At 39.9% G+C, this 16,984-nt stretch overlaps 1 protein-coding gene across 5 annotated transcripts in view; it reads right to left on the bottom strand.

The window, feature by feature from the left end:
- The window catches only part of rpap2 (RNA polymerase II associated protein 2), a 123,668-nt gene that overhangs the window by 28,599 nt on the left and 78,085 nt on the right, over nt 1–16,984 (bottom strand). Inside the window, exon 11 of one of the 5 annotated variants that reach the window (XM_069939235.1) lies at nt 8,773–12,097. The exons of the other annotated variants lie outside the window; for them this stretch is intronic. Coding sequence (XP_069795336.1) covers nt 12,094–12,097 — 4 coding nt within the window. The 3' untranslated portion in view covers nt 8,773–12,093. Of the gene's footprint in view, nt 1–8,772; nt 12,098–16,984 lie in introns of those variants that run through there. 5 annotated transcript variants of the gene reach the window in all.

Here is a 16,984-nt window from a genome sequence, read left to right as displayed (position 1 = left end):
TCCAGGATAGGTCGTTCTTTATATGCACACCAAGGAGCCTAAAGCTCTACACTCTCTCCACGACAGAACCAATGACGTGTGATAGATAGTGGTCAATCCTGTGTCAGATCCAATGTAGTTCGTGTTCAGTGGATTGATTCCTGTGTGGATTGCTGGGTAATTGCAGCAAGTCTGCACTTTATTACTGGACAACATGAGAAACCGAGCAGAGTAGCAACCTGCATGTTTGTGACCAACACATTTGTGCCAGAATCCTGAATGGTTCACTCACAGAAATGCTACCTGTTTCATCAGGTACTATCATTACTTCAGCAAGTTCCAGTCCACTTTCAGATGCACATAAAGGCAATATACAACTGAGGATAGTTTATTTTGTTGTAAGCATACTACTACACTGCATTACTTGCACCTGTAAGTCATAAATCACTAACTTTATTAATGTTTCACCCGACCATGACTAAACTTGTCCATAAAGTGACACAAAATTTTAAAACCAGTTTTCATGATTTTCTTGTACAGAAATAGTTATGCTGGTGTGTAATAGTATTTAACTATTATATTAAAATGCATTTAATTAAAAGTGCTTATCAAAATATCAATTTTATATCTCAAAATTATGAAATCAATCTGATTTATTTTTTAACCTCAAAAATATGTTCCTTTAACAGTCAGCTGAACAATTGCTCCTACTACAGGTGATGTTAGCATGCAATGTTAGGCACAATGTAACTAAATGTGATTGCAAAATAATCAGATTGGTTCGTAGTGAAATAGTCTTATAGAAACTATAAAATATATGCAAATTAAAAGCAGACATGTAGACAATGAGAAGCAGTCAAAGGAAGAACACACAAATTAATTTTTCCTGTTTTAAGGACTTAGCAGCAGCTTTTTGCTACTAAAGTCCAGAGAGGAAAAAAATGAGGGTGTTAAAAATTTTGGTGAAATACAAGTTTTCTTTGGCAAAATCAACTGGGGAAGCCAACTCCTGAAATCATTCAGAAAGTTCAGCAAGGCTCCTACTGAGTGAACGGAGGTGCTCCACAAAGCAATCTCCGAATCTGTCATCAGCTTATTCGACGTAGAAGATGCCACATTATGGGCAGTAATGGATTGCTGTTTCATCTGGAAGTTCACCTCTGCACTCTGGGCACAGCTCGCCAACAGGTTGGGGACAGAGCTACACCGCACCATGGCTTATCGCCTGCAGGCCAATGGGCTGATCGAGCGTCTGCACCGCCAACTTAAGTCGGCACTTATGGCCTGACTCACCGGTCCCGACTAGGTGGATGAATTGCCTTGGGAGGTCTACGGCGCACCGCTGGCACTGCCCGGTGAGTTCATCAAAGCGCCTCACAACCCCCAGTGGTCGCCGCACGAGCTACGTCCCCACCTCCGGGCCCATTTGGACTCCTTCGCACCCCCTCCACCGCCCAGACACGGCACATGGCCATCTTATGTCCCCAGCGAACTGCACTCCGCAGAGTACGTTTTTATTCGGCGGGGCCCGTCTGCGGCACCTTTGCAGAGACCTTACGAGGGGCCACAAGAAGCGAGGCCGCCCAGCTAAAGAGGACATTGGTGCCATTTCATTTCTGGGGGGGGGGGGGGAGCTGTGTGGCAGCATGCCAATAGGCAGGCGAACTGGCCGTGCTTGTAATCCAAGTGGCGGGGCAGCTGGCCAAAATGGCGCCGTCGGGGGGGGGGGGGGGGGTGGGGGGTTTCCCCTTCTTCTTAGCACCGGCCTCAAAAGTCCGCGCTGGGGTACCACGTGACGCCCAAGTGATGTCAGTGCTCCCTGGCGGTTCTCAGCCAGGTCTGGGCTGGGAGTACAAGTCCAGCCCGGCAGCCAGCAATAAACCTGATTCTGCTCACTGAGCTCAACCTGTCTGGTTGGGTGTTCTTTCAGTAGCAGTGTAGCTGCCGCTACAGCTGAAATTAAAACAAGGATAAGCAAGTTAACTGAAGCTATGAATTAAATGCAGAAATATATGGGTAAAACTAAGCATGAAGTTAATAAAATAGAAGATGTAGAGCAATTTAAAGACAGAATGTCTAACATGGAAAATAATGGGACTGATTTGACCATTGTAAATCAAAAACTTTGTCAAAAAAATAGATACCATAGAAAACTATAGCAGAAGAAATTATATTCAATTCGTGGATTTGAAAGAGAGGGTGTAGACAACACATTTCTTCTTCTAATATATCCTAATTTCAGAGTATCATCTTCCAAAGCATGAACTGCAATATCCTAAATTTCTATCTCTTTAATCCAACAAATCAAACTCTGTGGGTGTTACTTTATGTAGTTTTCATTCATTGATAAAATGGATAAACATTTGGCATAGGTTCGTGACAAGACTTTCATAACGATGAATAACAGCATTTACTGTATGATAGAGATACAAAAGACATCTAGAGATACTAGCTTAAAGAGATTCAAAAGCTTTTAAAGAGATCACAAATTCAAAGAAAAATTTCTGGTGCTCACGCTTCCTTCACATCTTGTAGAATGAAAGGCAAGCCTGGGTGGTTATTACGACATTATACATCATAGTCTCTTTGGTAACATTACAAACAATAGTTCTCTTAAAGAGACAGGCACAAAGTTTTAACCTTTACAGGGGGTGCCACAATTTTTTCAACAATGGATTCCAGCAGTATTAGGCCAAGAAAAATTTGTGGGGGAAATTGAGACTGAAAGAGCTCACAGAGCCCTTAGATGAAAACCACCTCCTGAGCAAAATCCATGTTCAGTGTTGATAAAATTCCTGTGTTATCAGGATAGGGAAAAAGTTTTGAGAATAGTTGCTCAGAAAGCTCATCAGAGACAAGGAATATCAAGGGAGCAAAATTTTATTTTATCCGAATATCAGTGAAATCATTTAAAAAGAAAAGTATTTAATCCCATGAAAAGACTTTATAGGAGAAGGGACATCATTCCTTTTTGCGATACCTTGAAATTTTTTCTACTAAACAGACAAAGCATCTTCTTTGTAAACCATCTCAAAGCGGAGGAATTTATTTGAAGATTTCCAAATTTACAATCTGGATGAAAACCTTGAGGACTAAATATGAAATCTTTTTTAATAAAAGAAATGTACTATAAATCTCAGGGTGTGAGGTGGAAGAGGGTGCTAACCACCGCTGATTCATGTGGGTATTTGTGACCTTGGCCATGGCCTGCACAATGGAGGGTGACAGTGTTGTCGACAATAACAATGCAACATGGGTTTTTTTCTTTTAAATTGTTATATTCAGTTGTGTATTTTACTTTATTCTTTCTTTGTTTTTCGCTTTTGGATTGTCAGGTGGGCAGAGGGGAAACACAAGCCCCTTTCCTACTTGCAAGTGATCCCAGTAATTAATCACCAACTAGCCTTTAAAGTGTCAAGTGTGAAAGCAAAATCAACTCAATGCCAGCATCAGATGATGTCATCTCATGTTGGGAGTTGACGGCCTCGACCCCTAGTACAATCCCCAGTGTCTGCAGTCGCCAGCGTTGCAATCAGGCAAATGTGAAATGGGTAATTGCATTATGGGATTGAAATGCCACCCCTCCCCCCCCACCTGAATGCTTTGTGCATGCAGCCGGACATACAGCCATTTCTCTGCCACATGGAATTCTGGGAGGGCAGGTCCACCATCACTTTTTCCCATGGCTCTGATAGCACTATATACTTTCCCATGCTATCCAAATTGTGTGCTGTAGTGCTACCAACTTTCCCACCTGCTTAAAAATCGTCCGCTATTGCTATTTACTGCTAGCACTTTCCCACGGTCCCTTATAAAGGTTGATACAGGTCAGCACGACATCAGGGGTTGAAGGGCTCTTACTATGCTGTACATAAAACCTAATCATCTTATAATTAGGCATGATTCATTCTGTTCAAATATAAAATCAAAATACATTGATCAGGATTTTCGGCAGGTCCACCATCGCTTGATGCGTCATGACATCAGCGGTAGAAGGTAGAACCCTGGCTCCTTGCAAATATGAAAGCATTCAGTGTCCCAGTTAGGAGTGGTGAAGTATGAAAAGCCAAACCCCCATTCCTATCCCACAACACTGAATGGCCGATTTAGGGGGATGCAAGTGTGAAAGGGAGAGCAGATAACTACTTGATGGTTCAGTACCATGGCCTATCCTAGTACAATCCAGCAGTTTGTTTTTCTTTTTTATTTTATTTTCCTTTTTTCTTAATATGTTATATAAAATGTATAAGTAATGACTGACTGTTTGGGTTGTGGAGTTAGGGAGGGTTTAGTTTTAAGGGGCGGGAATGTAATTCTCTTTTGTAGTCAGTTAATCTGTATTAATAATAGAAACATAGAAGATAGGAGCAGGAGTAGGTCATTCGACCCTTCGAGCCTGCTCCGCCATTCAACGAGATCATGGCTGATCTTAAAGTTCAGTACCCCGTCCCCGCCTTCTCTCCGTAACCTTTAATACCCTTATACTGAAGAAATAGATCTAATTCCCTCTTAAATAGATTTAATGAACCTGCCTCTACTGCCCTCTGTGGCAATGAATTCCACAGATTCACCACCCTCTGGGTCAAGAAATTCCTCCTCATCTCGGTCCTAAATGGTTTGCCTATTATCCTCAAACCATGGCCCCGGGTTCTGGATTTTCCCATCCTTGGCAACATCCCATCTGCATCCATTCTGTCCAGTCCTGCCAGAATTTTATATGTCTCTATGAGATCCCCTTTCAATCTTCTAAACTCCAGCGAGTACAATCCCAATTTGCGCAATCTTTCCTCATAAGTCATTCCTGCCATTCCAGGTCTCAGCCTGGTGAATCGCCTCTGCACTCCCTCCATTGCAAGAACATCCTTCCTTAGATAAGGTGACCAAAACTGCACACAATACTCCAGGTGGGGTCTCACCAAGGCCCTGTACAGCTGCAGTAAAGTATCCTTGTTCCTATACTCAAACCCTCTTGATATGAAGGCCAACATACCATTTGCCTTTTTAACCGCCTGCTGTACCTGCATGCTCGCCTTCAGAGACTGGTGTACAAGTACCCCTAGGTCTCTCTGCACTTCCCCATCTCTTAATCTATTGCCATTCAAATAGTAATCTGGCCTCCGGTTTGTATTACCAAAGTGGATAACCTCACATTTATCCACATTGTAGTGCATTTGCCATGTATCTGCCCAGTCCCTCAATTTATGATGGATGTAAATGAATACTACATGTAGGGAAAATCTAAAATAAAGTATTAAAAAAAAGAAAGCGCATCAATACCTCTTAGGAGGCCGAGGAAGTTTGGTATGTCTCCCATGTTCCTTAATAACTACTAAGGGTTTGCTATCAAAAGCATCCTGAGTGGATACAAGGAGCTGCTCCATCCAAAATTGGAAAAAACTGCAGAAGGTGGTGAATGTAGCTGACAAACTTCCCTCCCTTCCATCTCCACTTCCTGCTGCCTCGGAAAGACAGTTAACAAACTGAAAAGCCCATACATTCCCAGCCATATTCCATTCACCTGCTGAGAAGGTTGGAGTGAAAGATCATGCGCTAACAGGTTCAAAGGGAGCTATTTCCACCTCACAGTGGTGGTCTCATGCTGCCCTTGCTATTTACTAACTGATCATTCAGTGTAACACCAGACATTGTAATATGTTATTGCTCTTCTGCTTTTTGTACTGTTCTATGCAGGTAGATTGATTTTAAAAATAATTTAGACATACAGCTCCATAACAGCCCCTACTGCCCAATTACATTCAATTGACCTACAACCCCTAGTATGTTTTGAAGGGTAGGAGGAAACGGGAGCATCCAAAGGAAACACATGCAGGCACGGGGAGAATGAACAAACTCCTTACAGACAGAGCGGGATTCGAACCCAAGTCCCGATTGATGGCGCTGTAAAAGCACTGTGTTGTTATGCCGTAGCAGCAATGATTTACCACAGCTTACAAACAAATAAAGAATACACTCACACATTTCTTTCAGCACACTGTGAAAATGACATGCTTTACTATTCACTAGTGTTACGAACTCAGATAACCCCAGAACCCAACAACAATAGATATTCACCAAGACAAATGGTTACTTAAACAAAAGTTGCTTTTAATTATCTTTAAACATGAAAACAGAATCACACTTTAACATCACTATTAACTATTAAATGAACCCCCTTCTAATTCTAAGTGTACATGTAAGTAATGTGTGTGTAAGTTCAGAAAAGTTATTTGATTCACAGTCCAATCTCACTTCTCATTTCTCCAAGTTTACTGGTTGCAGGCAATTCTTATACTGTGCACAGAATTTAACATTTATGAAGTTCACGAGGCTTTGGTGCTTGAAAGGTAAATGGTTGCCGCTCAGGAAGCTTCTTGTCGGTTTTCAGAGATAAATTTGTTGTATCAAAAATTTGTTGTACACAACTGACTCCTTGTAACCAGCCACTTCAGTATCTTGCTAAAGAAACTTTCCCCCTCAGGATTCTCCAGATGATACCCTCTTTCTTTCAGGACACCACAGAGTTCCTTTTAGTTTCACTTATTCCAAGTGAAACATTAGATAGCCAGTCCTCTCCTCTTGCATGAACCACAAAGGCTTTGACCAGGCTGAACTAAGCACTCACAACCCGTATTCTAAATGGAGTTTTCCACAAGCTTGTCAACTTGTCTTGTTCCAGTCCCAGCTGCTGTGTGTGTCTCTCTCTCTCTCTCTTTCTCAGAGAGAAAACCTGTTTGACGCTCTCTGCTTGCAAAACCACATGACCCTTTTAGAACAGCAAGTTCCCCTCCAGACAATCTGCGGCTCTGACAAGTTCTTTCATCTGTTGCCTTTTTGTAAACAACAATCCATTAAGAAAGTCTTTTGGGCACTCTCCAAAGCTTTTTCAAAGGCAGTTGGCCCCGACATGTCTAGCATGAGTAGATTTCCAGTATTTTAAATAAGATCTGTTTTAAAGTGTTTGTATGTGACGTACACTAAAAAAACATGCGCAAATTTATCTCGCAAAAACATAATCTATATTCTGTCACACTAGACACAACATTCCATTCTTCCAACTCCCCAAATGCTACCCAGCTGAACTCCTCTGACACTCTCATTGGCTCACTGCCACAAGGGTGAACCTGACACTCTCACTCTCGTCTTGTGTCTGAGATTCATTATCCATATATTGATGCTTAACACATCTGCGCACGTGCACTATTATCCCCGCACATCGCATTGCTTACATCATCAACGTTGGCCGGCACTGCTCCCGATGAAGGTAAGTATGCAACCGTGACAATGTTAACCATGCTGCCCTGGAATTTGCTGAAATGTTTGTGAACCAAATCCTTTTTCCTGCACCCAGGTAAATGTGATAAGAAATTGAAAACGAAGACCAAAGCAAAATATTTCCACTTTGCAAAATTGATCCAATTATGATCATATTTGCACCTGTATTGAAATGGAGATCAAGATGGAAATTCGTGGCCTTTAATTTATAATCACATTATTTAAAACATTTTGGTTATTACTTACTTAAAATGTGAATATCTCAGATATTAATTACATTGAAATCACTTAAAAATAAACAAAATTATGGAATACATTGGGGACAAGAGAGATTGTAGATGCTGGAATCTGGAGCACAAAAGCAAATTGCCAAAGGAATTCTATGGGTTCCTCGGATCCTGATGCAGGGTCATGGGCTGAAATGTCAGCCACAGAAGTATATCACAAAATTCTGTAGACAATGTGATTGAAGTAAAAATACAAAATGCTGGAGAAGCTCAGTAGGTCAGACAGTGTCTTTTATGTAGCAAAGATAAAGATACAAAACCGACGTTTCAGGGACATCCACAGGTGCTGCTTGATTCATCGAGTTCCTCCAGCAGTTTGATTTTGCAACTAGAATACATTACCCACCTTGTAACCAAACCAATCTTTACCAACCTTTATATTGATAAACAAACTTCTCCTCACACTATACAAATAAGTTATTTATTATGGTCAAAGTAAGTTCCCAAGTCTGATGATCACCCAACACAAGAAACTCTCTGCAGCTGGTTTTTCTTCAAATTAATATAATTTTATGTCTGTTTCTCAGCTGCCAACCACCAAAGATAAGGAAGTGCAAATAATCTGTAATCGCTGGATTGATGCATTAATCATAAAGGTATTAAAAAAAAACAAACATAGGAAAATTAGCAAAGTCAAGAGCAAACAATTCATCATTTCTTTTATTAATGGATTTAATTTTCTTTACTTTTTTTCCCCTTTGCACAAACATTTCCCTAGCCACTCTGAATTATATTATGATTTATATTGCAGAAATTGCAACTCCAAAAATATATTACAGAACTGGAGAGAACAAGTAGAAATATTATCATTTTGATGGAAGGGCACTGTAACGGGGGTTAGAAGCCCAGTTACATACACAAACTACCTTCTGACTAGAATCTTTCCTATGTAATTAGGGGAAACAAAGCTGTTCTTCTTCCCACACCAGCCGATAATAGGCAGAAATTTACAAACTATTTGCGTGATTTACAGGATATTGAAGTACTTTATTGCCAGTAAGTTGGCCCTTCAAATAAAAGCACTGAAGCTTGAACCAGCCAAGACCACAATTTTTAGGAAACTAGAAAAGTTTAATTTCAATATATGTCCAAATAACCTGGAGAACTTGAATTAAAATTTTAAACAGGTTGATAAACTTCACAGCTCTCAATTTTATTTCAAAATTATTACAAAAGTAAACAGTGCTAAGATTTAAGCACTATTTACTTTTTTAAAAAGTTATCTATCGCTTTTTATTCATTAACTAGTATCCATGGTGAGTTGGCAAGTTGAATACAAAATTGGCTTGATTATAGAAAGCAGAGGGTAGAGGTGTGGGCGTTTTCTGACTTGAGGTCTGTGACCATACCTTGATGAAGGGCTCAAGCACAAAATGTCATTTATATATCTTTATCCTTGCAATATAAATTACACTGCATGACTTGCTAAGTTTCTCCTGCACTGTGTTTTTACTGTGAACGGTAGTGTTCTGCAAGGATAAGTGCTGGCACGACTCTTGTTTGTGATACATACAACAATCTGGATCAAAATGTAGCAGGGCCAAGGAAGCAGGAAAGGCTGCCTCATTAAATATATTTAAGAGGGTTATATGTTTGCATATTTGGGGTATTAAGGATTGGGGGAAAAACACAGGTAGGTGGAACTGAGTTCACGCCCAGATCAGCCTTTATCTTATTGCATGAGAGGAAAACTTGAAGGCCTGATGGCCTATTCCTGCTCCTGGTTCTTTTACCAAGAAAGGATGATCAAGGATGCAGATCAGTTGGAAATTTGGGTGGAGAAGTGACAAATGGAGCTTAACCTGGATGTATGAGGTGGTGCGTTTTGGGAGGGAAAATCTAAGAGGAAATTGTACATTAAATGACAGAACCTTTTGATGTACAGAGGGATCTTCAGGTGCAAACCCATAGCTCCTGAACATGGGAAACAAATAAGATAGGTTGGTAAAGACTGCACACTTACCAGCATCAGTCAGGGCAACATGTAGAAACGTTGGTAAGTGATGTTGCAATTGTATCAAACTTTGAATAGGCCAAATTTGAAGCTATGTGCGCAGTTCTAGTTGCTATACTACAGGAAGGAAGTGGAAGCTTTGGAAATGGCGCAAAAGAGATTCCACAAGATGATAGATTGATGGAGAGTATTACTTTATGAGAGGTGGACATACTTGGAATTTTGCTTGAGCATCTGAGGATGAAAGAAGCACACAAGATTATCAGAAGCACAGATAGGGTAGATAGGGTCATTTTCCTAGGGTGGAAATGTCAAATACTAAGGGAGAGTTTAAGGTAGGAGGAAGGAAAATGTAAACTGAATATGCCCAGAATCCCAGAGAGAAAGACAAATCTGAGATGCTGGTATCTTGAGACAAAGAATTGCTGGAGGAACTCAGCAAGTCAGAAAACATATATGGGTAGAAATAGCCGGCCATTTCCATACAATTTCTACTCATGGATTCTGTCTGACCTTTTTTTTCTCTCTGTATTGTAGTTTGTTTACATTTTATTTGTTTACATGTGAATGTTGTGTGCAGTTTTTTTTTGCACTACCAATTCTGCCTGGCCTGCAAGAAAAAGAATCTCAGCGTTGTATGTGAGGTACTGATGGTAGTGATCAGCCATGATCTGTAAAATGGCGGTGCTGGCTCGTCGGGCCTACTCCAGCTCCTATTGTCTAATGTCTATTGAGGTCATGTACGTACTTTGAAAATAAATCTGAATTCTGCCAGCAATTATTTGTCCAACTCAGAATATCAATGTGGTCTGTATGGATGAGTTTAAAAAATGGCCTGTTCAGTGCTGTATGGGTCTTTGCAAGTTAAGCTTTTTTTTTAATATAAATGGTAGGTGCCTGGAAAACGCTGTCACAGAAGGTGGTAGGGTGTTGATACAATGGCATAATTTAAGAGGCATTTAGAGAGACGCATGAACAGGCAAGGGATGGAGGGGTACAGATCATGTTCAGGCAGATGGGATTCGATAGATTGTCATCACGGTGGGCATAGATACAATGGGTTGAAAGGTATGGTTTGCTGTTATATATTCTGTGCATTAAATTATCAAACGATATTTTGAGAAATCGAATAACTTTAAGACAAGATTTTCAAAAAATTGCTATTGACAATTTATTCAACTGAAGAGTCATTGAACACGAGATTTGTTTCAACCTATTTCAAATTTCATAGTTAATAGATCTGCTAACCATGACAAAGAAGGATAAATAACTTGCAATCATAGGAATGAAAGCCAACAAATAGACATGGGAACATTAAATCATATTTGAATGAACTCTTTCTTTACCTAATAGATTTGACTCCTTTTTTTTTTATAATATTTCCTCTTACTTACATATTGTGCTGAAGTGGACTGGCTATTAAGAATTCATCCTGGATTTCTGTGGACCCGCTGTAAACCATGGGCAAATTGATCAACTCCCTACACCTTCATCAAACTCCAAGTGGGGTCCAGCGACAGAGTATGATCATACTGGGAATTGCCTGGATTATACACAGGAATCAAGTTCTCTGATAGGTCAAAATTAATGTGAGAATATAAACACAATTTGTTTAATGAATGCATGAGCACCTGCCTACATTTTGCTCATTCCTTGATAAAGGGCTCACCAAAACGTTGGTAATGTATCTTTATCTTTGCTATATAAAGTACACTGTTTGACCTGGTGAGTTTCTCCTGCATTTTTACTTCAACCACGGTGTCTGCAGATTTTAGTGTCTTATCTCTATGAAGAATAAACTAATTTTCCGTGGCCAGCAGCAAAGGTAGATCATACGGTTAATAACCATGTCAGATCTCGATTTTCATTAAAGCGGGGAGGTTATGCTCCCACTTTATAAAACATTCATCAGCGTTCTGCTGGAATTCCATTCCAGTCACTCCACTACTGGAAAGATGTGACAGAACTGGAGAGGGTGCAGAAGAGATTCACAAGGATGTTGCCTAAAAGTGGAGCATGAGGAAAGAACCCATATTTGTTTTCCCTAGTGCAGAGGACATTAAGAGGGAAACCTTTGAACAGTACATAGAATTTTTTTGCAGGTGTAAGAGATTTAAAGGGAATATGAGGGGGATCATTTTCATTCTGTCCAACATCCTGGCTGGTGAGAGAGTGGTGATAGCCGAGTCACAGTCACCAATAGCATTTTTGTGTCTAGACAAGCATCTACATATGGAAGGATTTGGGACAAGTGGTCTCTTTCTATGTTGTATGACTACATTTCTATAGATTATATATTTGTTAAAATTTATAAAAGTTTATACTTTACATTTGTCATGGAATGACTTGGATGAAGTAAAATTATGAGGCTTGGATAAACCTGAAACAAGGGGTGCAGATGTATTTTGGTATTTTAGAGTCAACTGTTATTATTTTATACTTCCACTCTGCAGATTTTTCTGTCAGTATTTTTTATAATGAGAACTGTCTGTCTTAACTTCCAACTGTGAAAGCATATCATTCTATGAATGGTCTTGCAGTTTGGATCGGAGCATGTGCTTCGTGAAAATTTAACTTCCATCCATTCTTTGCTTGACAAGATTATCTTCAAAGGAAATAAAAAGTTCATAACTTAAATCTAAGACCAAACTAAAAAAATAAAACGTTCATAATTGTTGATGATTTGTCAAACAACTATCATATGAAAGTACAACTATTTCTTTTCTTTTGCACAATGACATTTGTTATTATTGTGTGCCAATGAATGTGAAATCATTTTCAGAACATTGAATCAGGTGAGAATATAGTGTTAACTCCATCAATATTCAGCCACAAAACATTGTTCACCTGTACAAATACAAAGATAATATTCATAAAATTTATGACAGTTTTTAATACTTTCTCAATATCTATTTGCATAAACATATTCAGTTTTTCTCAGCAGCTGGATGAAGTTAAGCCATGAAGCCAAGTATCTAGATAAACAAGTAAAAGACTGACTAGGACTGTATTGCAAATACTCTACAGAACAAGTCCGTAATTGAAACTTGTTTGATAACATGGACATTATTTCGCTGCTGGAAATATGCCAACTTTTAAAAAATCCACAAATGATCAATTTTATTACTGTTTAAACGACTTCTGGTATTTAATTTCACTAGGGTTTGTGGGAAAACCTGCAACAATTATAGTTAAGGCTACCTCTACTCTACATTTGTGCCTCTGTACACACCTCTCTTCCTAATTTCCATCTTCCCACCCCCGAATATGTGCTCCCTGCCAGTATTTGCTTAGTCTTCATCTGCAATGCAAAAAAAAAGAACTTTTTTCCCCCAGACTTTTGTTCTATACCATGTAGTGCTAAAATGAACTGGATAATTTTGGTCAGGTTGAGATATACAAGGTTGAATATCATTTCCTAAATGTGAGCCTGTTTCTCTACCATGTCAAGCCATTAATGAAGAATCATATCCTCAGCAATTTTAGTTTTTAGAGTTTTCACTTTGATAGTGTAACATATTGCACTATCAGCATGCAATGGAGTACAAACTCGAGCAAATGTATCCTTTCAGTCTTTTCCTGCAGGGTATATATATTTCTTTTTAAATTTAGAGATACAGCCTACAAGCCTGTGGCTCCCAAATACACCCATGTGACTAATTAACTTGCTAATCCCATGGGTATATGAATGCACGGAGTATAAGGAATAAAATGGATGAGCTTGAGGTGAAAATGGACATTGGAGGTTATGATGTTATTGGAGTAACGGAGACATGGCTGCAGGAGGGACAGGATTGGGAAATTAATGTTCCAGGATATACATCCTATCAAAAAGACAGAAAGTTAGGTGAAGTGGCCATGTTGGTGAAGAATGAAATTCAGGCGATGGAAAGACATTGAATCAGGTGGAGTAGAGTCTGTTTGGATAGAGTTGAGAAATTGCAAAGGCAAAAGAACCATAATGGGGGTCAGATGTGGGAATCAGTATAAATAAAGAACTAAGAATGGCATGTCAGAGTGGGAGTGATACAGTAGTTATGGGTGACTTCAACTTGCAAGTGGACTGGGAAAATCAAGTAGGTGTAGGAAACCTAGAGAATGAGTTTATTGAATATCTCCGAGATACATTCTTGGAGTAGCTTGTGACAGAACCTACCAGAGGGAAGTTGATTCTGGACTTGATACTGTGCAACAACATGGAGTTAATAAGGGACCTTGCAGTAGGGGAGCCATTAGGTAATAGTGACCATAATATGATTACTTTTAATCTGCAAATGGAGAAGGAGAAGGAAGTCAGAAACATTTGTGCTACAGCTAAATAAGGGTGACTATACAGCTATGAGGGAGGAGCTAGCCAAAATAAAATGGAAGGACACTCTAGCTGGGAGGACAACTAGGCAAAAATGGCAAGTATTTCTAGACATTTTTCACAGGATTCAGAATATATTCACCCCAAAGAGGAGGAAAGGCTCTACAAAGAGCAAATGGCAGCCATGGATGACCAAGGAGATCAAGTGCAGTATCAGGTCTAAAAGAAATAAGGATACGATGGCAAAGCAGAGTGGGAGGTTAAAAGATTGGGAGGCCTTTAAAAACCAACAGAGAGAAACTAAGAAAGTCATTCAGGAGGGGAAAATGAAGTACAAGGGCAAATTGGCAAGTAATATAAAATGGGATAGCAAAAGCTTCTTCAGATATGTTAAAAGGAAGAAATTGGTTAGGGCCAAAATTGAGCCCTTGAAAACGGAGAAAGGTGAAATTATCAATGGGGACATGGAGACGGCTGAGGAATTTAACAATGACTTTGCATCTGTTTTCACCAAGGAGGATATAGGTTATGATCAGAATAGGGGTAGGGGTCAAGCAGTATCTAGGGACTTGGCAAAATTACTGAAGGAAACAGAATTTGATGGATATTCAGATCCAGAAGCAGGTGGTTGTGAGCAAATTGTTAGAACTGAGGCCTAATAAGTCCCCTGGGCCTGATGGACTGCATCCCAGGGTGCTTAGAGAGGTTGCTCTAGAAATTGTGGAAGCACTTGTTGACATTTTCCAAAGTTCTTTAGATTCTGGTCGTTTAATCATAACCGCCTGCAGACTGGAGAGTGGCTGATGTAGTACAACTTTTTAAGAAGGGAGGGAGAGAGAATACGGGAAATTATAGACCGATCAGCCTGACGTCGATGGTGGGGAAGGTATTGGAATCCATCATTAAAAGAGAAATAGCAGAACACTTAGGAAGGAATAATAGTCCAGGTGCTAGTCAGCATGGGTTCCTTATAGGAAAATCTCGCTTGACTAATCTCCTGGAATTTTTCGAGGACGCAACAAGGAGGGTGGACTCGGGAGAGCCAGTGGATGTGGTGCATTTGGACTTTCAGAAAGCCTTCGATAAAGTCCCACACAGGAGGCTAGTTTGCAAAATCAAGGAGCATGGTATCAGGGATAGGGTGCTGTCATGGATAGATAATTGGTTGAGAAATAGGAAACAAAGGGTTGGGATAAACGGGTCATTTCCTGGTTGGCAGGATGTGACGAGTGGGATCCCACAGGGGTCGGTGTTGGACCCTCAGTTGTTTATCATTTATGTAAATGATTTGGATGAGGGTATTAATAACTACATTTGCAAATTCGCAGATGACACTAAACTGGGTGGTAGTGTAAAAAGCGACGAGGATGTCAGGATTTCGACAGTTTAGGGGAGTGGGCGGAAAGATGGCAGATAAAGTTTCATGCGAGTAAATGCAAGGTTGTCCATTTTAGAGGCAGAAACCAGAGAGCAGAATATTATTTAAATGGAGTTAAGCTAGAAGTGGGGTAATGCAAAGGGATCTGGGTGTACTTGTTCACCAGTCATTGAAAACTAGCATGCAGATTCAGCAAGCTGTGAAGAAGGCGAATGGGATGTTGGCTTTCATAAAGAGATTGGAGTATAGGAGTAGAGAAGCCCTCCTGCAGTTGTACAGAGCCCTGATGAGACCTCACCTGGAGTATTGTGTCCAGTTCTGGTCCCCATATTTGAAAAAGGACATACTTGCTATAGAGGGAGTGCAGCAAGGTTAGTTCCCAGGATGGCAGGATGGTCATACGCCGATAGGTTAGAAAGACTTGGATTATATGCGATGGAGTTTAGAAGGATGAGGGAAGACATGATTGAGGTATTTAGGATTATCAAAGGGCTTGACAAGGTGAAATCAGAGCACATGTTCCCAATTATGGGTGAGACTAGGACTAGAGGGCATATTTTAAGAATACAGGGAAGGCCATTTAAGACAGAAATGAGGAATTTTTTTTTAACCTAGAGAGTTGTGGGCCTGTGGAATGCATTGCCACAGAGGGTAGTGGGGGGAGATTCGTTGGATAGATTTAAGAGAGTTAGATAAGGTTCTTGTGGGCAGGGGAGTTACAGGTTATGGGGATAAGGCTGGGATTGGTTATTGAAAGGGAAAGATCAGCCATGATCCGATAAATGGCGGTGCTGGCTCGAAGGGCCAATTGGCCTACTCCAGCACCTATTGTCTATTGTCCATGTGTTTGGAATGTGGGAGGAAACCGGAGCATCTGGAAGAAACCCATGCAGACACGGGGAGAACGTACACACTTCTTATAGGCAGCAATGGATTCGAACTCAGGTTATTGGCAATGTAATAATTCTGTGCTAATCATAACACTAACCATGTCACCCATTCAAAATTTTTCATCCAAATCTTGCAAAGAACTGAAACAATCTTTAGCAGCTTTTCAATTCTTTACATAATTAAATTAGCTTTTACTACTTTTCTGTTCTATCTTCTTGGCTGACCTTTCAGCAATTCGTACACGAGATAGAATTGTTCTTACAATGCACTATACTTATCACAACTCTTCATGGAATTATCCTTTTTTTTTAATTTCTCACATATATTTCAAGTGGATGTTAGGTACTATATGAATATGGAGTCAGCTGATGGAGGAAGTTGAACTTGGTATCACAGGTTGACTAAACGGAACCCCTTGTCTGTGGAAAACCTTTTCAATGGAAACTCAAGATAAAGTTGTGCAGAATGAAATACATCAATATATATATATATATATATATATATAGTTTCAGCCCAACCTGGAAGGAAGCAATTAGGATCTGATTTTGAGGAATAGTATGGGTGAATTGTCAGTGAAAGAATTCTTACGGTATAGTGATTAAAAGGTTCAGGGAAGAAGATGAGCTAATTTCAATGATTTGGAAATATGGCCAGACGCCTACCTGAACAATTTTGCAAAAATGTCAGAGGTCTCACTAACCATAAGGTCAGCACTAATGTGATAAACATTTATGTTCCCATGCTTCTAATGCTTTTGCAGAGCCATCAAGTGGTCAATGTGATGGAATGCAGGGACATTGAACTAATACTACTGATGCACAAAAGACTGAAGATAATGGAAATTCTTTCTTTGGCTTGGCTTCGCGGACGAAGATTTATGGAGGGGTAAACGTCCACGTCAGCTGCAGGCTCGT

The sequence above is a fragment of the Narcine bancroftii genome, chromosome 5, assembly GCF_036971445.1.
Source record: "Narcine bancroftii isolate sNarBan1 chromosome 5, sNarBan1.hap1, whole genome shotgun sequence".
NCBI classification, from domain to species: Eukaryota; Metazoa; Chordata; class Chondrichthyes; order Torpediniformes; family Narcinidae; genus Narcine; species Narcine bancroftii.
This window is presented reverse-complemented; position numbering and strand designations above follow the sequence as displayed.